Source organism: Chiloscyllium punctatum, chromosome 37, assembly GCF_047496795.1.
Source record: "Chiloscyllium punctatum isolate Juve2018m chromosome 37, sChiPun1.3, whole genome shotgun sequence".
In the NCBI taxonomy this organism is placed as follows: Eukaryota; Metazoa; Chordata; class Chondrichthyes; order Orectolobiformes; family Hemiscylliidae; genus Chiloscyllium; species Chiloscyllium punctatum.
In genome coordinates, this window is record NC_092775.1 from 47,464,889 (window position 1) to 47,484,223 (window position 19,335).

The window sequence follows — 19,335 nt, forward strand, 5'->3', positions numbered from 1 at the left end:
CATGGAAATGTGAGGATTGGCAATGGATTTCTGGCATTCCGATCACATACATCGCAAAAATGAGTGCAAAAGGAAGAATGAGGTAATTAAGGACCTTATGGAAGGCAATAAATGAGCACTTTAAATCTATCTCCTCCAAGAAAACAGTTGCCACCAATATCATAGTAAAGAAAGGAGTAGTAGAGAAATTGGATAGGATAAAAATCGATTGGCAGCAGTCAAAGTTGAGATGGAATCTGCTAGGAGTACAAACATGGAGGCTCTGTCCTCAATCTTCTAAAACACCGTAAGGAACAGTGCCAGAGGACTAGAAAAGTGAAAAAGTTACAACTTCATTTTTACTCTCAGTTCAGGAACATGGATAGGACACTTTCTCTGCAAACCTGACCTGGGAACAAGTGCCAGTGCTAGAAATGGAAAGTTTGAGTTATAAAGAGAGGCATGGATAGGATGGGACATTTTTCACTGGAGGGGACAAGGTTGAGAGTGGCTTTATAATGGTTTCTAAAATCATGAGGAGTATAGACAGAGTCATAGATATATACAGCACAGAAACAGACCCTTCAGTCCAACTTGCCCATGTCAACCGGATATCCTAAATAAATCTAGTACCATTTGCCAGCCTTTGACCCAGTGTCTTTTCCCTAGGAGAATTTAAAGACATAAGGACATTTTTTTTTATGGAGTGGTTCGTGTGTGGAATGAACTTCCAGAGGAAGTGCTGGATGCAGGTACAGTTACAATGTTTAAAAGACATTGAGATAAGTACATGGATTAGAGGTTTGGAGGGATATGGGACACGTTTAGTTTGGGATTTTGGTTAGTATGGACTGGTTGAATAAGAGTCTATTCCCACGCTGTACGACTCTTTGCCGCAAGGCTGGGGTTTTCATTCCAGGATGTCGGGATTTCCTGGGAGACTGGCTGGGAAACACCAGAATGGGTGCAAAGATAGAAAGTCTCCCTCAATACATCTCCCTCCCATTCTGAAAGACTCCACATGCCCTCCATGCTAAACTCGTCCTCATGTACCATGTACCCCTCATATGCTCTATGCTAACTTCTGTCCCTCCACTCATGTAGATAACCCTGCATAACCTAATGCCCACATTTGCTTCTCGATCAACCTCTATAATCATACTTAATTCCAATCTGTGCCCCTCTTTCCCCGTAGCCCCTCATAACTGCCACGCCAACCAAAGCCCCTCTGCTCACCCACCATAACCCCTTGTACCCTCCAATTGAACCTATGCCCTTCTACCCACCCCATCACCCTGCATATCGTCTATGTTAAATTATGTCCCTCTGCTCAAACAAAGGCCGTTTAAAACAGCTTAGTCAAGTTAATGCCAAGTTATTACAATCCATGCCAACGTATACCATTTACATCTACCAGACCAACTCACCCAGTATTCACCATAAGCAGATCTCAAGACCCTTTCTGAAATGAAATATTGCAAAATCCTGTGTCTTTTGCAGACATTTTTAAAAAAAGCTCTGTCATAGAAAGCCATCTACTACATTTAAATTTCTACAACCCTTACAACAAACAAAGCAGGACTTCACGCCCCATTTCAAAAGGACATATAGCTACTTATAGCTGTCAATCTCACACAGAAATGGCAGGTACCCAATTGGACGAGAAAGCAGGCATGCAGCATTAATCTGGCAACGGAGTCCAACTGAGTGAAACAGAAAAGCAGGATATTTTTTTAAAGAGACAGGCCAAACATTTTTTCCCAAATGTTTAAAGGGCAGGTCCTCTAAATACCTCAGCAGTTTGTTAGCTCCCCTTGAAAGCTGCTTTCGGCAGTTCCTCTTGACACTTTTATAAAAGCCAAATACTGGAAATCTGAAATAAAAACAGGAAGTGTTGGAGAATTTCAGCAAGTGTGGCACTTCAAGACCAATATGACTCTGAAGAAATCATATTGGACTGGAAATGGCAACTATGTTTCTCTTTCCATAGATGCTAAAAGGCCTAATGAGTTACTCCAGCATTTTCTGTTCTTATTAACTTTTGACAGGCATTTTTGACAGCTTCAATGAACTTGTTAGGCGGTGTGTGCATAAAAAATGTATAAACAATTATGCATAAAATTTGTAATTCCACTGGGCATCCTACCTCTTCTCAAAGAGTTCCTTATCCCTCTCATAGATGTCCTGGGACGATAGCAATACTTTTCCTACAGGATAGCCTGACTATTCAAACAAATCCATGATGTTCAGATTTGTTCTTACCAGTCTAGTCAAAGCATATTATTCTTCAGACACCTGTGCCACCAAAATTAAAAGATGTGGAGGTAACTGTTGATTTCTACAGGCAGGCTGCCTCCAGAAATGCATGAAATGTGACCCCACTATCATTTCCAGTTCCTGTAAAAATGGTAGGTGCCATGTTTGGGAATAGGACTTCCAATCTCTGGACTTATCCACCATTGTTGTAGTGATGGAGAGGATGTGGATAAATCCAGTGACTATAGGCCAGTGATGGAAAACTTTGAACAGCTATGATTAGATACAAAATGAATTGTTACTTGGAAATAAAATGACTTCATAAACAACAGCCAAGCCAGCATGGACTGATTGGATAAAGGAAAGTTGAGTAACTTGATTGAGCTTGTCGCTGAAACAACTGGAAGGCGAGTGTAGTTTATATATGCATAAACTTCCATTGGCTTTTGATAATGAATCACATAATAGGCTTGAAGTCCATTAGATTAAAAGGGTTGTGGTACTGTGGTTATGAAACTGCATGAGGGATGAAAAGCACTGAGCAGTGTTAGACTTTGTTTTTCAGCATAAAGTGGTTTCTCCCAGGCTTTACCATCAGAACCACTGCTGCTTTTGATAGATCCAATGTTATTAACCTGGACTTAGGCTTCAGGGAATAATTCAAAAGGATGACACTCTGAAATGAAATAAACAATAAAATTAATAGTAAAAGACTCAAGAATATAGACAGATGAATGCAATGGGAAGACCCATGGCAGATCAAGTTAAATGTGAGAAATATATTCCGATAGAAATAATAAGAAGAGGAAATGTAAACAAAATTGCATAATTTTAAAGAAACGCAGGATAGATCTAAGTGGCTAAATACACAAAACTTGAAAGTGACTGGAGAAATTGAGATGGCTGACAAAAAGGCGAAGGAGATTGTTGGATTTCTAAATAGAGGCACGAGTAGAATTTTTAAGTCTTAATTCCTGGCAAATATCAGATCCTGAAGTCTGTTGAGAACCTATATAATACTTGGGCAGATTTTCTGTAGCACTCCAAATGCACTACAGTATTAGTATCCTACTTCCAGTTTTCCTGAACAATCAGAGTGGATGAGCAGGATGATATACCAAATCTGTTGAAGGATTTCTAACTCAAGATATCCCAACATAGGTCAAAAAGGCTCGACAGAAAATAGATTCCTAAGTTTAGTGCTACCACAGAATGGAGAGGAGACCTGGGAAAACTCCAACTGCAGAGGATACAAATTCTGAGGAGTGATCTTTTCCAGGGATGGGAGGAAGAGAACAGCTTCTTATATCAAGAAAGTGTGCATGGAAAAGACTGAGGAAGTCAGGAGCAGAATTGTGGTACCTCCAGTCTCAAAATGGTGCACCAAGAGGCTTCAGGAGTGCACAACACTTTCGGGTACTAAGCCTCATACTCTGACCTTCTCAGCGTTCTTCTGCACAAAGCTCCTCAGATAGTTTTTCTATGTTCCTATAGCTAGAACAGGGCAGTGAGTTGGATGAACAGTTATGATCACATTGAAGGGTGGAGGAGGCTCAAAGTGCCAGATATTAGGCCAAACCCCTGTTCCTATATTTCCATTTTTCTTTCTAACACAACATTCCTTCCTCTCTGGGCACCTCTTCATACCCATACCTGGACAGCAAATGTTCATGTACACCTTCATTCTATTGCCATCTCACATCCATGCTTCACAGTTACCTTCTTTCTCTCCTCTCCACGCAAGCCATTTGAACAGCTCTCTCTCTTCTTTTTCTCCTTCTGAGAGAAGGCATCACACAATCTCAGGGAGGAGTAGTCATGTTAGAAAGGTTGGGGTATTGGAGTGGGTAGATAGCCCTCAAGTGGCAGCCATTTTGGGCTGGATGACTGTATGACTAGTTACGCATGTCCATCCGGTCCAATGGGAAGAAGATCTTTTACCAGAAATCTGCAATATTAGAATTGATTTGTCATTGAAGCCTAAGACTCCTAAAGCACTAGTCCATACACATGTTGAAAGAGCTGATCCTCTGACTGTTGACTTTGCGGCAGAGGTTGCACTTCCCTGGAGGTAGACGTCTGGGACAATTCTTTCTGTCCTGCGGAGTAGCATATGACTGAAGGGAAGGCATGCTTGTGTTGATGTTGTGCCTGCTGTTGCTGGTACTGTTAGTGTTGTTCCTCTTCTTGTTGGCATGGAGTTGATGGGGTGATGGAGGCAATGAGATATGGAGGGGGGAGGGGTGTCACATCGGGTTAGCTCCTTGACACAGTCTTGCTGTAAGGGAAACTGACCAGTTTTGTGTTGGGAAGAGGATAAGCTGCCTGTATCATGGGAGCAGGCAGATCATTAGGGAGATCAAAATCCTAAATCAAGATTATTTTGAAGCCTTATTGCATTTTACTGTCAGTAAACCATCTTCCTGCTAACTGAAGCAACAGCCAGTTTAATGGAAGATGGCAGGGTTAGGGGACCATTTGGAATCAGAAGTTCCAAGTCAGGGCCTCAATAATAACGGCTCATCACTATAGCCTATCCTGATTCAGTGCAGTCAGGTTTTCCTCCATTCTGATGGACTGTCTGGCTTCAATTTTGTTAACTCCTGCACTGCTGCACAAGTCATGGAGGGTGCCCAACCTCCCTCACCAGCGCCTACCTTTCCAGGTTGCATTGCTAATGCTTCATAGCTGCTAACCCTCCGATTGGGCCCAGAATATCGAAAGTCTTGCTCCCTATCTTGGGAGTACAAGCTCAGAGTCAAGCAGGAGTTTATCCCCTGGAAGATTGCCAAGCTGGTCTTTCCTGCAGCAAGTATTTTGTACCAAAATCAGGGACCCAAAGCCCATGTGAAAATACAGCCTATGGTAACTACCAGTTTAACATCAATTGTGAGAGTACTGCTAGGTCTATCATCAGAGACAGCATGAATGAACATTTATACAAACAGCAAAGACAGTAATGATTTGTGAAGGATAGGGCATGTCTGATTAATCCAGTTGAAAGTTTTCACAAGGTAACAAGCATAGGAACATGGTTGATGCTGAACTTCCCTCTAAGACGGCATGAGTTTACTCAGCTGAGTAAAGTGGATGAAGAATACAACTAATGGACTAACCCAGGACAACAGCTTCAATAATAAAACCTGACCAACCGGTGCTGCAAAATCTTCCTCACTAACAGCAGGGAACATATCAAAATTGAGAGAAGTCTCCTACAGGTCAACCAAACAACAGACCGACATAGTCAATGTCCAGATTCCTCCATCATTATCTCTGGGGATGTCCTGGCTCACCATCAGGAGAGTTGAGTTCCACCAGAAGTGGCAGGACAATGTTATACTTTTGGAAGATAATGACCTAAGAAGCCTCAACATTGCTTCCACACTCCGTCAAGCCATATGGCATCAGGTCAAACACAGAGAAATAAACCTGCTGATGGCACCTAATGCCCTTCTTTAGCTGATGTAACAGTACACCTGAATCACTTGGAAAAACATTGACAGTAATAGAAACACAGAATATGCTCTTAGGTTAGGGGATTCAACATCGATGAAGAAGAATGACTTAGTAACACATCTGCTGACTGAGCTTCCAGAATCCTTAAGGATATACCTGCCAGGTGGTGAGAGAACAAATAATGGGGATAATTTACTTTATTTCACCTCAACAACCCATGTGTCACAGAAGCATCTGTTCATAAAAGGCCTGGTAGAAATAGCAAAGATCAGAACCAGATCCAGCAGCATAAAACTGAGCAACTATGAGTTCTGAGACCAGTATATCAGACCAGTATATACAGCCAGTATATCATTCAAAGTACTATTGCTAACATGCAGGGGATCAGCTCTGGTCCAATTTATGAGTGCAGGACAGTATGTCAAGTGCAACATTAGATATATAAAAAGGTACCAATTGCCGAAGCTACAATAAGGGACTATATGAATGCTAATCTGTAGAAGGAGCTTTTACAGAACTAAGTGATCCCACAGCCAATGGATCAGATCAATACTCTGCAGTCCTGCCACCCCAATGAGTGATAGTAAACAATAAAACAAAGAGTGGGAGATTTATGAACAGATGTCTACCCAATGATGGCATAGTCCAATGTGTTAATATAAGTAACAAAGATGATAAATTTGTAACCATTTTCAGCCAGAAGTGCCCATTAGATGATCTGTTTCAGGGTCCTCCTGATATCTAACCATCACAGATGCGAGTCTTCAGACACTTTGCTTCACTTCAAGAAATATCAAAACATGATTGAACTCACTGGATACTATAAGGCTGAGAGCTCTGACAACGCCTAGGTGTAGTACTGAAGACTAAAAGCACTTGCTATTACTAATTCAAAATGACAGCAGCATGTACCATCTACAAAATGCACTGCAGCAACTCACCAAGCCTCCCTCAAAAACACCTATCACCAACCTCTACCACCTAGAACAATAAAGCCAGTAGATGGCTGTGAACACCAAATGCAAGCTCTCCTCCAAGCCACACAGTATTCTGACTTGAAATTATATTGTTGCTCCTTCATTTTTGGTGAGTCAACAACCCTGGAACTCCCGAACAGCAATCTGGGTGCAATAATACCTCAGAGGCAGCAGTAGTTAAGAAAGCAGCTTACCACCGCCTATTGAAGGACAAATAGGGGCAGGCAGCAAATACTGGTCCTGACAGCAATACTCATATTACATAAAGGTTAGGATAGCACTTATGCATGTCATCTAAGTAGACTTTCAGAAGGTATCTGATTTGGTCCTGCCTAACAGATTATCAAAAGAACACAAAGGTTAGCTAGGTAACACAAAAGTAATGCTAATGGAATGAGTCAATAATTGATTGGGAGGTAAAATATTTAGGGATAAAAAGATTACTTCTCTCGTTGACAGGATGTGATTTGTGGCTTTAGACTATAAGAGTATAAGCCCATTAAGTCTATGCCTCAACCTCTCTTCATTAGTCAGTCTCTCTATAGCTGCTTTAGCCTAGTGAACCTTTTGTGGACTGCCTCCAATGCCAGTTTATACATCCTTAGATAAAGAGCCCAAAACTGTTCATAGTATTTTAGCGATAGACTGACTAGCACATTGTCCAATTTAATTAATATTGGACATTAAACTTATATTAATTTATAGTTTTATAGTTTTAGCAAGACCTCCCTATTTTATGTTCTTTTATACCCTTTGAAATAAAGGCCAATATTCCTCTTGCTTTCCCTATTACCTGCTAAGCTAGCATGCTAGTTTTGTTGTGATTCACAGACGAGGACTCCCAAATCCTTCCATTCTGTAGATTTCTGCAGTCTTTCTCCATTTAAATAAAAGTCAGTTCCTCTATTCTTCTTGCTAAAGTACACAACCTTGTGTATCTCCAGATGATATTTCATCTGCCAAGTTTTTAACTAAATACTTAATCTGTCTATATCCCTCTGCAGATTCTTTGTATCATCCTTGTGTTTTCCTTAAGGATCTGTACAAGGATAGAACATTTTATTATATATATGTTAATGAATGAAATGAAAGAATAGAGAGTTGAGTTTCCCTTTTACAGATAGCAATGAGTTAGAACACAGAGTAAAATGTCAATGGAAGTAAAAAGTTAAAGACTAAGTGAGTGAATAAAACTAGGATAAGAAAAAGTTCAGAATACAGAAATGTTAGGTCATCCACTTTGATTCTGAAACAGATAAAATTGGAATGTTCAATTTTAAAGTGTTAGGAGCTGTGGAAGAGCAAAGAGATTTAGGCATCCATGTTTCAAATCACTTAAAACTAGAGCACATATACAGAAAAAACTGATGAAATAACAACCTTTATAAACAGAATAAGAATTTTTTTAAAAGTGAAGAAACAATGCTTTTGTTTTAACAAGGCCTGGCTCAGATTCCACCTGGAGGATTGTGTTCAGTTTTCAACACGAAAATTGAGGAAGATATTGCCTCTAACAAGCATTAAGTACAGATTCATCAGAAAGACACCGGAGCTTAAAGGGCTATATTGTGACATTAGGTTGCACAAAATTGTCTTGCACTTCCTTGACTTTAGAAGGATTCATTATGATCTAATCTATTTAAAACTAAGGAATTTGATAACCACATCCTACGATCAAAGGATGGTGCACAGATTCATGGAATGATAGAACACAGAAACAGACCCTTCAGTCTAACCAGTCCATACTGAACATAGTCCCAAACTAAACACGTCCCACCTGCCTGCTCCTGGCTCAAGTTCCTCCAAACCTTCCCTATACATGTACTAATCCAAGTATCTTTTAAATGTTGTTACTGTGTCCACATTCACCACTTCCTCAGGAAGTGCAATCCACACACGAACTATATTTTAAAAGTTGTTATGAAACCAGTTAGAAGTATCTTTTCACATTAACAGTAGTAGAAACTTGGAACTCTGTTCCAAAATCTAAATAAAATTTTCAGGACCGAAATTGGTAGATTTTGGTAACCATGGGTATAGGGGAAGGGAAAAAGAAAGGTAGATGTTGTTTAGGCAAAAACCATATATAATCAAACTGAACATTCGTGCAGACTCCAGGAGCTGATTGGTCTAGTTCAGCTTTTATGTTTTAATTTTACTTCATACAATTGAAAAAAAGTCACAATTTATTGTTAGTGGATTGCAGCAAAGCTATAGATAATATAATCAAGTCTAATAAATCTTACTTCCTTCAGATTTTGATCAACTAAATACCTGATCAGTAAATCATTCTTTATTTCTAAACAAAAACCTTGAATTTATTTTCTTATATTCATATTGGCAAAACACACCTAAAACTGTTTAAATATTTCAAGTGTTCAGAAAAATTTGAAAATAAGTCATGTTGTGCCACTGTTTCAGGTTTCGTATTTTACATTTATAAATTATTATTTTTCATTCTCTAATGATATTCATTTAATACATTGCCTATTTGTCTGGAATAATACTGTAAATATATGGCAAGTCTATAGTATCTGGGAAAAAAAACATCAAATGTGTCATTTTCCTGATGAACAATCTGTATCTAAACTGTGAAGGTTTCTCTCTCATGGCAGGTGCAGACGGATTTGCTGATTATTTTCAGGGTTTTTCATTTTTATTCCAAGGGAGCAAGTTTATAATACACAATATACAGAATAAAACATGTTACATGATATACAGAGCTAACCTTGATTCCTAGGAATACTTTTGCCTCAGTACTTTATTCTACAATGTCTGCACTACTGGCCTTGGCTGGTAGAATTGAACAACTACCTGGTCGAATGGAAGTCTTTTCATAATGTAGATGTCCTCTGAACAATTGTACACCAGTAACTGTTTCATCAAATTCACCAAGAGAATAAAAGAAGCAAAACACATTTCATAATCATGTAAATAATTAAAATAAAGGAAAGTCTTGGTGAGAGAGGAGTAAATAAATCAATAAAGTATGTTCTTAAGCAAATACTTGAAGACTATTGTAGACATAGAGCAATCAAAATCAGGCAATTGATTCAGAATGTTTGGGATAAAGACAAAAGATGTTCTCACATTTTGAGGAAATTTTGCATGGCTGTAGGTAAATAGGCCTCTTTTTTCAAATTCAATGAGCATGTAATAATTTTAACGTCATGCCAATTAGGTGATTAATTTTTCAGTAAATTAGTCTAATACAATAATGGATGAACTGCTATCACATTTAGCATGCACTGAGACTATGGAAAAAAACTGAACCTACACGCTCGGCCTTCAAGTATCTGCTACAGGACCCAAATATGTAATATACTGGTCATAATGTAACAGGTAATAGACAGAAAATCCTGATCATTTATATTAGCTTTTGAATGTGAGTGCCTAGAGACATTAAGAATATTTCTATTTTTATTTAATATTGTATCTCTCATTGTGATATGTTTTGAAAAAAATTGAATGCGATTTCTATTTTGATTGCATAACTTCAATTATACCTCAATCTGACAAAATATAGAAATGATAAACATTAAATAGTACTTTTCAAAATAGTCCACTACAAATCAAAATGCATAAGAAATTCGCTGCTGAACATTTTTAATGATATTTCACATTTGAACTCCTAGTAGTTAAAGAGGCTATTCATTAAACAGGAAGTGACTAGCATTCCTAGTCTCTCATTGCATTTCCTCTTCACTGCATGGATTTCCCTGAGTAACAATCACTTTAAAATCTCACCAACACAAAATAAAATGGTCTAATGTCCCAATTTGATATGCCAGTGTTGGTAATATTAACAAATTATGAATTTTATTTATTTCATAGACACATGAAAAAATATAACTTGAAAAACCTTCATGGTTGTAATTTCTCTTTGTTATGAAATGCACATGCTCTTACTGAGAATACAATGGACTGGATTTTAAAAGGAGTGGAAATCACACATAGATTGCCACTTTCCTCAGTTTTGTTTACAAAATGAAAGAGTTGTGCATTTCTGGCAGAAGATTCCAATTAGGGCTCCTTCCAAAACATAGATGGTGTAGGGTGCCAAGGTGACAAGAAATTCAGATAGTCAGGTCTGCTGGGGAAGTGGGTAGGGTGGAGGATCTGAACCTGGCTCCCTAGACCATTGCCTGGGTCTCTGGATTAATCCTGCAACTGATATACCAGCTACACACACAGCCATGTGCAAGTCAAGAAGAACAAATGCACAGTTACTCTGATTTTAAGCAAGTAGCTTACTAGCACAGAAATGATACATTTTCTACTCCCCATTCAGTACCACAATAATTTCCCCATTATAGCAAAGTTATCTGATGTAAAGGTAGAGGCTACTAACATATTACCACAGTCCAGCACCTTGGGCTCCCATGTATAGTCATTGTAATTAGGTCAACCAGGTGGACCTCATAGAATAAGTTCCCCGATTGGTCAAAATTAACAGCCCCAATTAGGCCTACAGATATAAAAAGAAGAGTGTTAGACATTCAGACACTCAGAGCTGGCTGTGAGGGAGTGGACCAGTGTCAAGGACCTTCTCATGTCAAAATAAAGGGTAACTTGGTAACTGCTACTGGTCTCTGTGGAGTTATTTCAATGGGGCTGAGAGTAAAGCACCCTCCTGAAGAAACTCGCGTGCGACAATCATCTTTGAGTTTGGGTATGCAGTTCTGGCATCGTGCTGTTATTTGGGAAGTTTGAGTTATTCAACCCTTGCCCAGTATATGGAAAGAATGCATTTTTTTTCCTGGGCATATAACATTGGGGCAGATGAAAAACAACTGGCCTTCTGACAATTAGTGGACCTACAACAGAATAATTCTGGAATATATTCCCCCTGACTTCCTTACAAATATGGTGCACCCAAAAAAACCGAATTATTCCATAAAATATGGCAGCCCTTCTTGAATTACACAAATACAGATATTTTGGTCATCCTAACAAGGGCTTTTATTTAATTGAGATGGTGGACCTGGCTGGTCCGGGCGCCTTGGGAGAGGAATCCCGCACAAATACGGGTTTTGTTGTGATCTGATGTTAACACATTCTGAGCATGTATTTCACTACTCAATTTCTGTGTTATTAGATTAGATTAGATTACTTACAGTGTGGAAACAGGCCCTTCGGCCCAACAAGTCCACACCGCCCTGCTGAAGCGCAACCCACCCATACCCCTACATCTACACCTTACCTAACACTACGGGCAATTTAGCATGGCCAATTCACCTGACCTGCACATCTTTGGACTGTGGGAGGAAACCGGAGCACCCGGAGGAAACCCACGCAGACACTGGGAGAACGTGCAAACTCCACACAGTCAGTCGCCTGAGGCGGGAATTGAACCCGGGTCTCTGGCGCTGTGAGGCAGCAGTGCTAACCACTGTGCCACCGTGCCTTTTTTTTCTCTCTTGAATAATGTAAGAGATAACCATATACTCTGGTTAGTTGTAAGCTAGATGAGTAGTTACTTGAGTTTTGATTTTTTTTCTCTCGATATTTCTTTTTTTTTCCGTTTGATAGATTTTGGTTATTATTTATTTAAGATATAATTGTATATCAATGTTTATACTTGAGTTTTTTTTATTTTTATTTTTCTTTTGTAAACTTGTAAAACACATTAAATTTTCAATAAAAATATCTATTAAAAAAAAGAAAATGGCTTCCTGAGTATAGTGCTAATTGAGTACCTGAAAATCTTTCAGGAAGGTCGAGGGATTATCAGAAGAGATTAGGCCACCTGGCATGTTGACCAGAAAGCAATTCCACAATTCTGCAAGGCCTGCCCAGTGCCATATGCCTTATGGGCAAAAGTAGAGGCAGAAATTGAAAAGCGAAGGAATCAAACCAATCCAGTTTCCAGAATGGGCAGCACCGGTTGTACCAATTTTGAAGCACAATGGATCAGTTTGCCATTGTGGGGATTTTAAACAAATGGTAAATTGCTTTTCACAGCTGGATAATTACCAAATCCCTCACAGAGTGTTTATATGCAAAGCTGAACAGGGCGTAGCTGTCCGTCACAAAGATGGACACAAGCAATACGTACTTGCAACTGCGGTTAGATGAGGATTCCCAGACGTATGCCACATTTAATATCCATAAGAGTTTATACAAGACCGTCATTTGGGGTATCGTCAGCTTGTGCAATGTTTTAGGGGACAACGAAGAACATTTTAAATTAGATTAGATTCCGTTCAGTGTGGAAACAGGCCTTACGGCCCAACAGGTCCACACCGACCTTCTGAAGAGCAATCCACCCAGTCCCATTCCCCTACATTTACTCCTGACTAATGCACCTAGTACTATGGGCAATTTAGCTTGGCCAATTCACCTAACCTGCACACCTTTGGACTGCGGGAGGAAACCGGAGCACCCGGAGGAAACCCACGGTGACACGGGGAGAATGTGCAAACTCCACATAGACAGTTGTCCAAGGCGGGAATTGAACCCAGGTCTCTGGCACTGTGAGGCAGCAGTGCTAATCACTGAGCCACCATGCTGCCCCATTTTGCAAGGTCCAGCCCAAATTGCCAAAGAAGGGAAAATGTATGTTCCTGGCACCTCAATTACCTATTTGAGCTACAGAGTTGACAAGATGAGGTTACATCTGTTGGAAGATGAAGTGTGGGCAATCAAAGGTGCCCTACCTCCCATACCTGCACTGGAGCTCAGGTCTTTCATAATAATTCACCAGCTCATGGAAAGTTTTTTTTTAGATTAGATTAGATTACGTATAGTGTGGAAACAGGCCCTTCGGCCCAACAAGTCCACATTGACCCTCTGAACAGCAACCCACCCAGACCCATTCCCTCACATTTACCCCTTCACCTAACACTACAGGCAATTTAGCATGGCCAACTCACCTAGCCTGCACATCTTTAGACTGTGGGAGAAAACTGGTGCGTCCGGAGGAAACCCATGCAGACACAGGGAGAATGTGCAAACTCCACACAGACAGTTGCCCGAGGCGGGATTTGAACCCGGGTCTCTGGCGCTGTGAGGCAGCAGTGCCACCGTGCCGCCCGGGTAGCTGATATGCTTAATATAAACCCTAAACCCCTCGATTAGATTCCAGTCTGTCCCTCACTCCTAGGGATCTGTTATTCTGTATATAAACCATAAACCCTTCAATTAGATTCCAGTCTGTAACTCACTCCTGGGGATCTGTTATTGGATCTGTGAAGTGATCCTTGTTAGGTGTTAGACTGAAGACAAGATAAACGAAACGGTCAAATGTTACACTGGGAGCAGGAACACAGAAAGCTGCTGGTTCATTTCTGTTCTGTTACATATCTTCAAGTTTCAGATTGGGGCTGAATTTCTGTCACAATGGGGAAAGTCTCAAAAGCCATTTACTGTCCTGCATGAATGCATCGTCAAAACATGAATTCCCTTGCAAGATAGGAAATGGAGACAGCTCTTTGAAGGTGTTTGTATCTCTGTGTGTGTGAGATTGTGTGTGTCTGTGAATGTCTGTTCATGTGTGATTCTGTGTGCGTGTTCAATATTAAATATTTTCAAACTGTATTGATGTTGCCAGTCTCTCTTGCTTTTCCTTATTTATAAACTCAATGACAAAGCTGTGCTGATATAAAATGGTGGCTGTTGACAAATCTAAGATGTCTGCCTGACTGATTTGTGTCAGGAATACTTTCAGCAAGGGAGAGGGGGCAATGTGTCAAAAGCCATTTCCATTCATTGATGCTAGCAGAGATAGGAAATGGAGTCAGCTCTTTGAAGAGGATTAAAATGCAAATCCCAAAACCTTGTTTACAGTGAGTACAGAGAGACTATGTGACATTCCGGTAAGGTCTGCCTTACTTTCCAAGCTCCTTTCATACATAACTTGGCCTCAATCCTGACATCTTTTGTGTCAACTCTTTAAAAAAGGGTCAGCCTTCGAAATGGTTGTGTAATCAAGCCATAACTTTCAGGGAAATGAAGTAACAGCTATGATCCTTTAAGGAGTTTGGCACATTATGATCCCAAGCGAGATCTGGCATTGACATGCGATGCCATCTAATACAGCATTGGGTAGTGTTGGCTCATTGTGGCCCAATGGAGAAGAATCCCCAGTAACATATGCATCCATGGCTATGACTAATGCAGAGTGTAAATATACCCAGATAGAAAAGAAAGGTTTGGTGGTCCTATCTGGAGTCAGGAAGTTCCACCAATACCTTTATGAACACAAATTTGCAATAATAACAGACCACAAACCTCTACTAGGTGTACTTAAAGAGGACAAGGCAATGCCACCCATAGCTTCAGACCAAATTCAGTGGTGGGCTCTAATATTAAAATGTGTACAACTATAAATTGGAACAACATCTGAGAGACCAAGTAGTGAATGCCAATGCATTGAGCTGCCTCCTGCTGGCAGATAATTGCCAGGAGTGCCATCACTGCAAGAATCTAGAATGCCTTTAAATTTTCTGGACACACTTCCAGTCACAGCTGACAGTATATGACTATGGAGGGTGATGGGGAAAATTATAGGGCTGTCACAACCAAAATTGAAACTTTTTGTACCCAGAGAGACCAAAACACAGTAGTGGACAACATATTATTATAGGAAGCAAGAGTGAGTCTCCCAAGCAAAGGTTCTGGCTGAAGTACATCAGAGTCATCCCAGGCTCTCCAAAATGAGGATATTGGCAAGAAGTTATGACTGACACAGGATGCAGACACAGCTGTGTTGGCAGTGCCCAGAATGCCAACAAGGACAAAAATTACTGCCAGCAGCACCCCACATTCGTGGGAATGGCCAGTAAATCCTGAACTTGGTTACACATCAACTATGCAGGTTGTTGTATGGACTCAATGTTCTTAGTCATTTTATATGCCCACTCAAAGTGGTTGGACATGCATATAGTTCCTTCATCAAACATGGGAAGAACAGCTGAAAACATTGCGCATATCTTTTGCATTACATGCATGTCTGGAAGTTTCGGTCACAGATAACAGGCCAACAGGCCATCATTTACTTGCAAGGAATTTCAGTAATCCCTAAAGTCAAATGGGATTCAACATAAAAGGACAGCTCCACGCCATCCATCTTCCAATGGCCCAGCATAAACACCAATCCAACTTTGAAGGCAGGCTTAAAGAAATTGCTTACAGCTTTGCTAGATACCAAAATGTCCTGGTTCCCATTTGATTACAGGATCAACACTCATGGGGTGGGGTGCGGTGGAGTGAACTCCACCAAGCGAGAGAGACTGTTTACTGTAGGAGATAAGGTTTGGTGTAGGGATCAGGGAAATGGACCTGCAAGGGCAAGCTTGGTCATTGCAAGATCAGGACCAGTGACATATAAAGTACAAGTAGGAGTAACAGCTTTGGTCAAGTACTTGGACAATATGAAGGCCACAATTTCTCAAATGGTGCAGGAGCAAAACATTCAGACACTCAGAGTTGGCTCTGAGAGAGATGGACCAGTGTGAAGGACTTTCCACATATAAATACAAGGTGAGTTGGTGACAGGATACTAACTTCTGTGGAGTTATTTCACCATGATTGAAGTAGGCTTGACAATAAACCATTCAAAAGGACTCAAGTATCCTTAACTGGTCTTGGTTACGTAAAAGATTATCAAGTATATCAAGAAAGGGGGGGGGATGTCATAGAGATTTATAAAATTCTAACAGAACTAGACAAGGCAGATGCAGGGAGGATGTTCCCAATCGGGCCGCATCAGAGGATCTGAGGATTCTGAGTGGACCATTTAGGACAGAGAGGGGGAGACATTTCTTCACCCAAAGAGTGGTAAGCCTGTGGATTTCATCACCACAGGAAGTAGTTGATGCCAAAACATTGAATGCATTCAAGAGCACTTGGAGTGAATGGGATCAAAGGTTACGTGGAGAAAGCAGGATTAAGCAACTGAGTTAGATGAATGGCAGAGGAGGCTCAAAGGGCTGAAGGCCTCCTCCTACTCCTATCTTCTATGTTTCTATGTTTCTAATCCTGGAGCCAATCTCTCCCAAGGAGATCAGACTTAACATCACACAAGAAGGCAGTGCTGAGTCAATCATTAGACAACTAGAATGTGTGGGTTTGTGAACTTCTTGAAGAGGTCTAAAGCCACTGTAAAGTTTCAACATTTTATCTGGCTCAGTAAGTAACAATATTTTCATTTGAAAATATTCCTACATCCCTCAAAAAAAATCTTTGCTTACAAGAACCCTGCTTCCTTTAGAAATGTACTTATAAAACTACAGAAAATATGTTTCAAATTCAATTAACCATGTGTCATGTTTTAAGAAATGTCTACAAAAAGGAAAGAGGATTAAAAAAACTGATCATTTTTCCTTCACACGGTGAGTTAATTCTAATATATTTTTCAACAAAAAAAGTCCAGTATCTTGAGCAAGGTAGCAGAGGTAGAGGATAAAAAAAAGAAATATTTGAATGCAACAGAATTTATTTTATATTAGCCATGGTCCAGTGACAGCATCAACAAAGACGGCATACTTAAACTACTGGACTTGTGCCTCACAACACACTTCACATTCAACAACCAAATATACGAACAAATCAACGGAATACCCATGGGCTCACCGATCTCTGGACTCATAGCAGAAGCAGTAATGCAAAGGTTAGAACAAACAGTCTTATCACAAATTCAACCCAAACTCTGGGTCAGATACATGGATGACACCTTTGTAATAATTAAAAACACAGAAATAGAGAACACACACCAGATCAACAACGCCACACTCACAGGAATCCGATTCACTAGAGAGGAAGAAAAGGACAACCAACTCCCATTCCTAGACGTGATGGTACAGAGAACACCAAACGGAGAATTCACCACAAAGGTTTACAGGAAAGCCACACACAGACCAAGTCCTAAACTATGAAAGCAACCACCCCAACACACACAAACAAAGTTGCATCAGGACACTATTCAAAAGGGCCACAACACACTGCAGCACACCAGAACTACAAAAAGAGAAAGAGGAACACCTATACAAAGTATTCGCCAAAAACGGATACCCTCGCAATTTCATCAACAGATGCCTAAGGGAGAGACAACGGAACGAGGACATGCCACAACCCAAAGGACTAGCCACACTACCATACATCAGGAGCATTTCTGAACTGACAGCCAGACTACTGCAACCACTAGGACTCACAACAGCACACAAACCAACAGCCACGCTCAGACAACAACTCACCAGAACGAGAGACCCGATACCCAACATGAGCAAAACTAATGTAGTGTACAAAATCCCATGCAAGGACTGCAGAAAACACTACATCGGACAAACAGGAAGACAGTTAACGATCCGTACACACGAACACCAACTAGCCACGAAACGACACGACCAGCTATCCTTAGTAGCCACACACACAGACGACAATCAACATGAATTCGACTGGGACAACACTACCATTATAGGGCAAGCCAAACAGAGAACAGCCAGGGAATTCCTACAGGCATGGCACTCATCCACAGACTCTATCAAGAAACACATCGACCTGCACCCAATATACCGGCCACTACAACGGACAGCTCGAACTGACAACCGGAAGCGGCAGAGACAGGCCACTATAAATGCCGGAGGAAACAGCACAGAAGTGCTTCACAGGAGGCTCCCAAGCACTGAGGATGTCACCTAGACAGGGGACAAAACTTTTGCAAGACAAATTCCCAGCTCGGCGAACAGAACCACAACAACAGCATTCCTGCCTTTGCGTCAAATAGTCATAGCTTTCAAAGATTTGAGTACCAGTATTCCAGACTGACATTTCAATGTAGTACAGGGGAAGTGTGAAGGTACACTTTATGGATAAAATATTAAACTGATGCCTCATCTTCTCTCAAGATTGTGTGGAACCACTGAGAAAACAGAAGAGAATTTTCTCAGTATCCCGGATAGCATTTGTCCAACAGTCAAAATTATAAGAACAGACTATCTAATCAAATAACATAATACTATATTTGGAGCCTTGCAGTGTACAAATTGGCTGCTGTATTTCCCAACACTACAACAGTGACTGCGCTTTGAAATAACTAATTGCTTGAGAAGCGCTTTGAAAAGCCCTGCAAAGACTATAAAATTGCAAGTTTTGTTTCTTCTTTTCATACACAAGGCAGTATCCATATTAAATAACCACAAAAATGTTTCGCAATAATCCTAGTTTCTTGCTTGATTTTATTATTTAATTTTACACTTACCATATTCCTGGTTATGCAGATTCTGTGGACTGTGCATTCTTTCTTCTTGACTGGGGCTTAAATCAGAGTTCATACACTGGTCAGCTGAAATCCATGTGGCGTCACTCATATCAAAATCATCGCTGCTCACTGAACTTTCATCCTGCAAGAGAAAATTCACTCATGACAACCAACATCTAGTAATTAAATTCACTTATAATTCACTAAATGTTGTCAGCACTCAATGGCATGGCCAGGCAGAAACAGTATCTGAAAATGTACATTGGGTGAAAAGGCAGCCATGAGTATGTAGATTCACATACTACTCTGTAAAAGTCCTGCTAGCACAAATAATCTGGTTTCTTGAACAATATAGCATTGGGATTTGTCATAAGCTATTCATCAAGAATGCGAAATGTCACTTAAGTATGGGGCTGGGTGGGAAGTAAGGGACAAAGTGCCTCAGAAAGTGGGAGGAGATTGAAATCA

The 19,335-nt window shown here is 40.4% G+C and overlaps 1 protein-coding gene across 5 annotated transcripts in view; it reads right to left on the reverse strand.

Annotated features, from left to right (window-relative positions):
* nol4lb (nucleolar protein 4-like b) overlaps positions 1-19,335 on the reverse strand; it is a 366,154-nt gene that overhangs the window by 214,839 nt on the left and 131,980 nt on the right. For all 5 annotated transcript variants that reach the window (XM_072556794.1, XM_072556795.1, XM_072556790.1 and 2 more), the window contains one exon: positions 18,868-19,009. In XM_072556794.1, the coding sequence (XP_072412895.1) occupies positions 18,868-19,009 (142 nt within the window). The remainder of the gene's footprint in view (positions 1-18,867; positions 19,010-19,335) is intronic.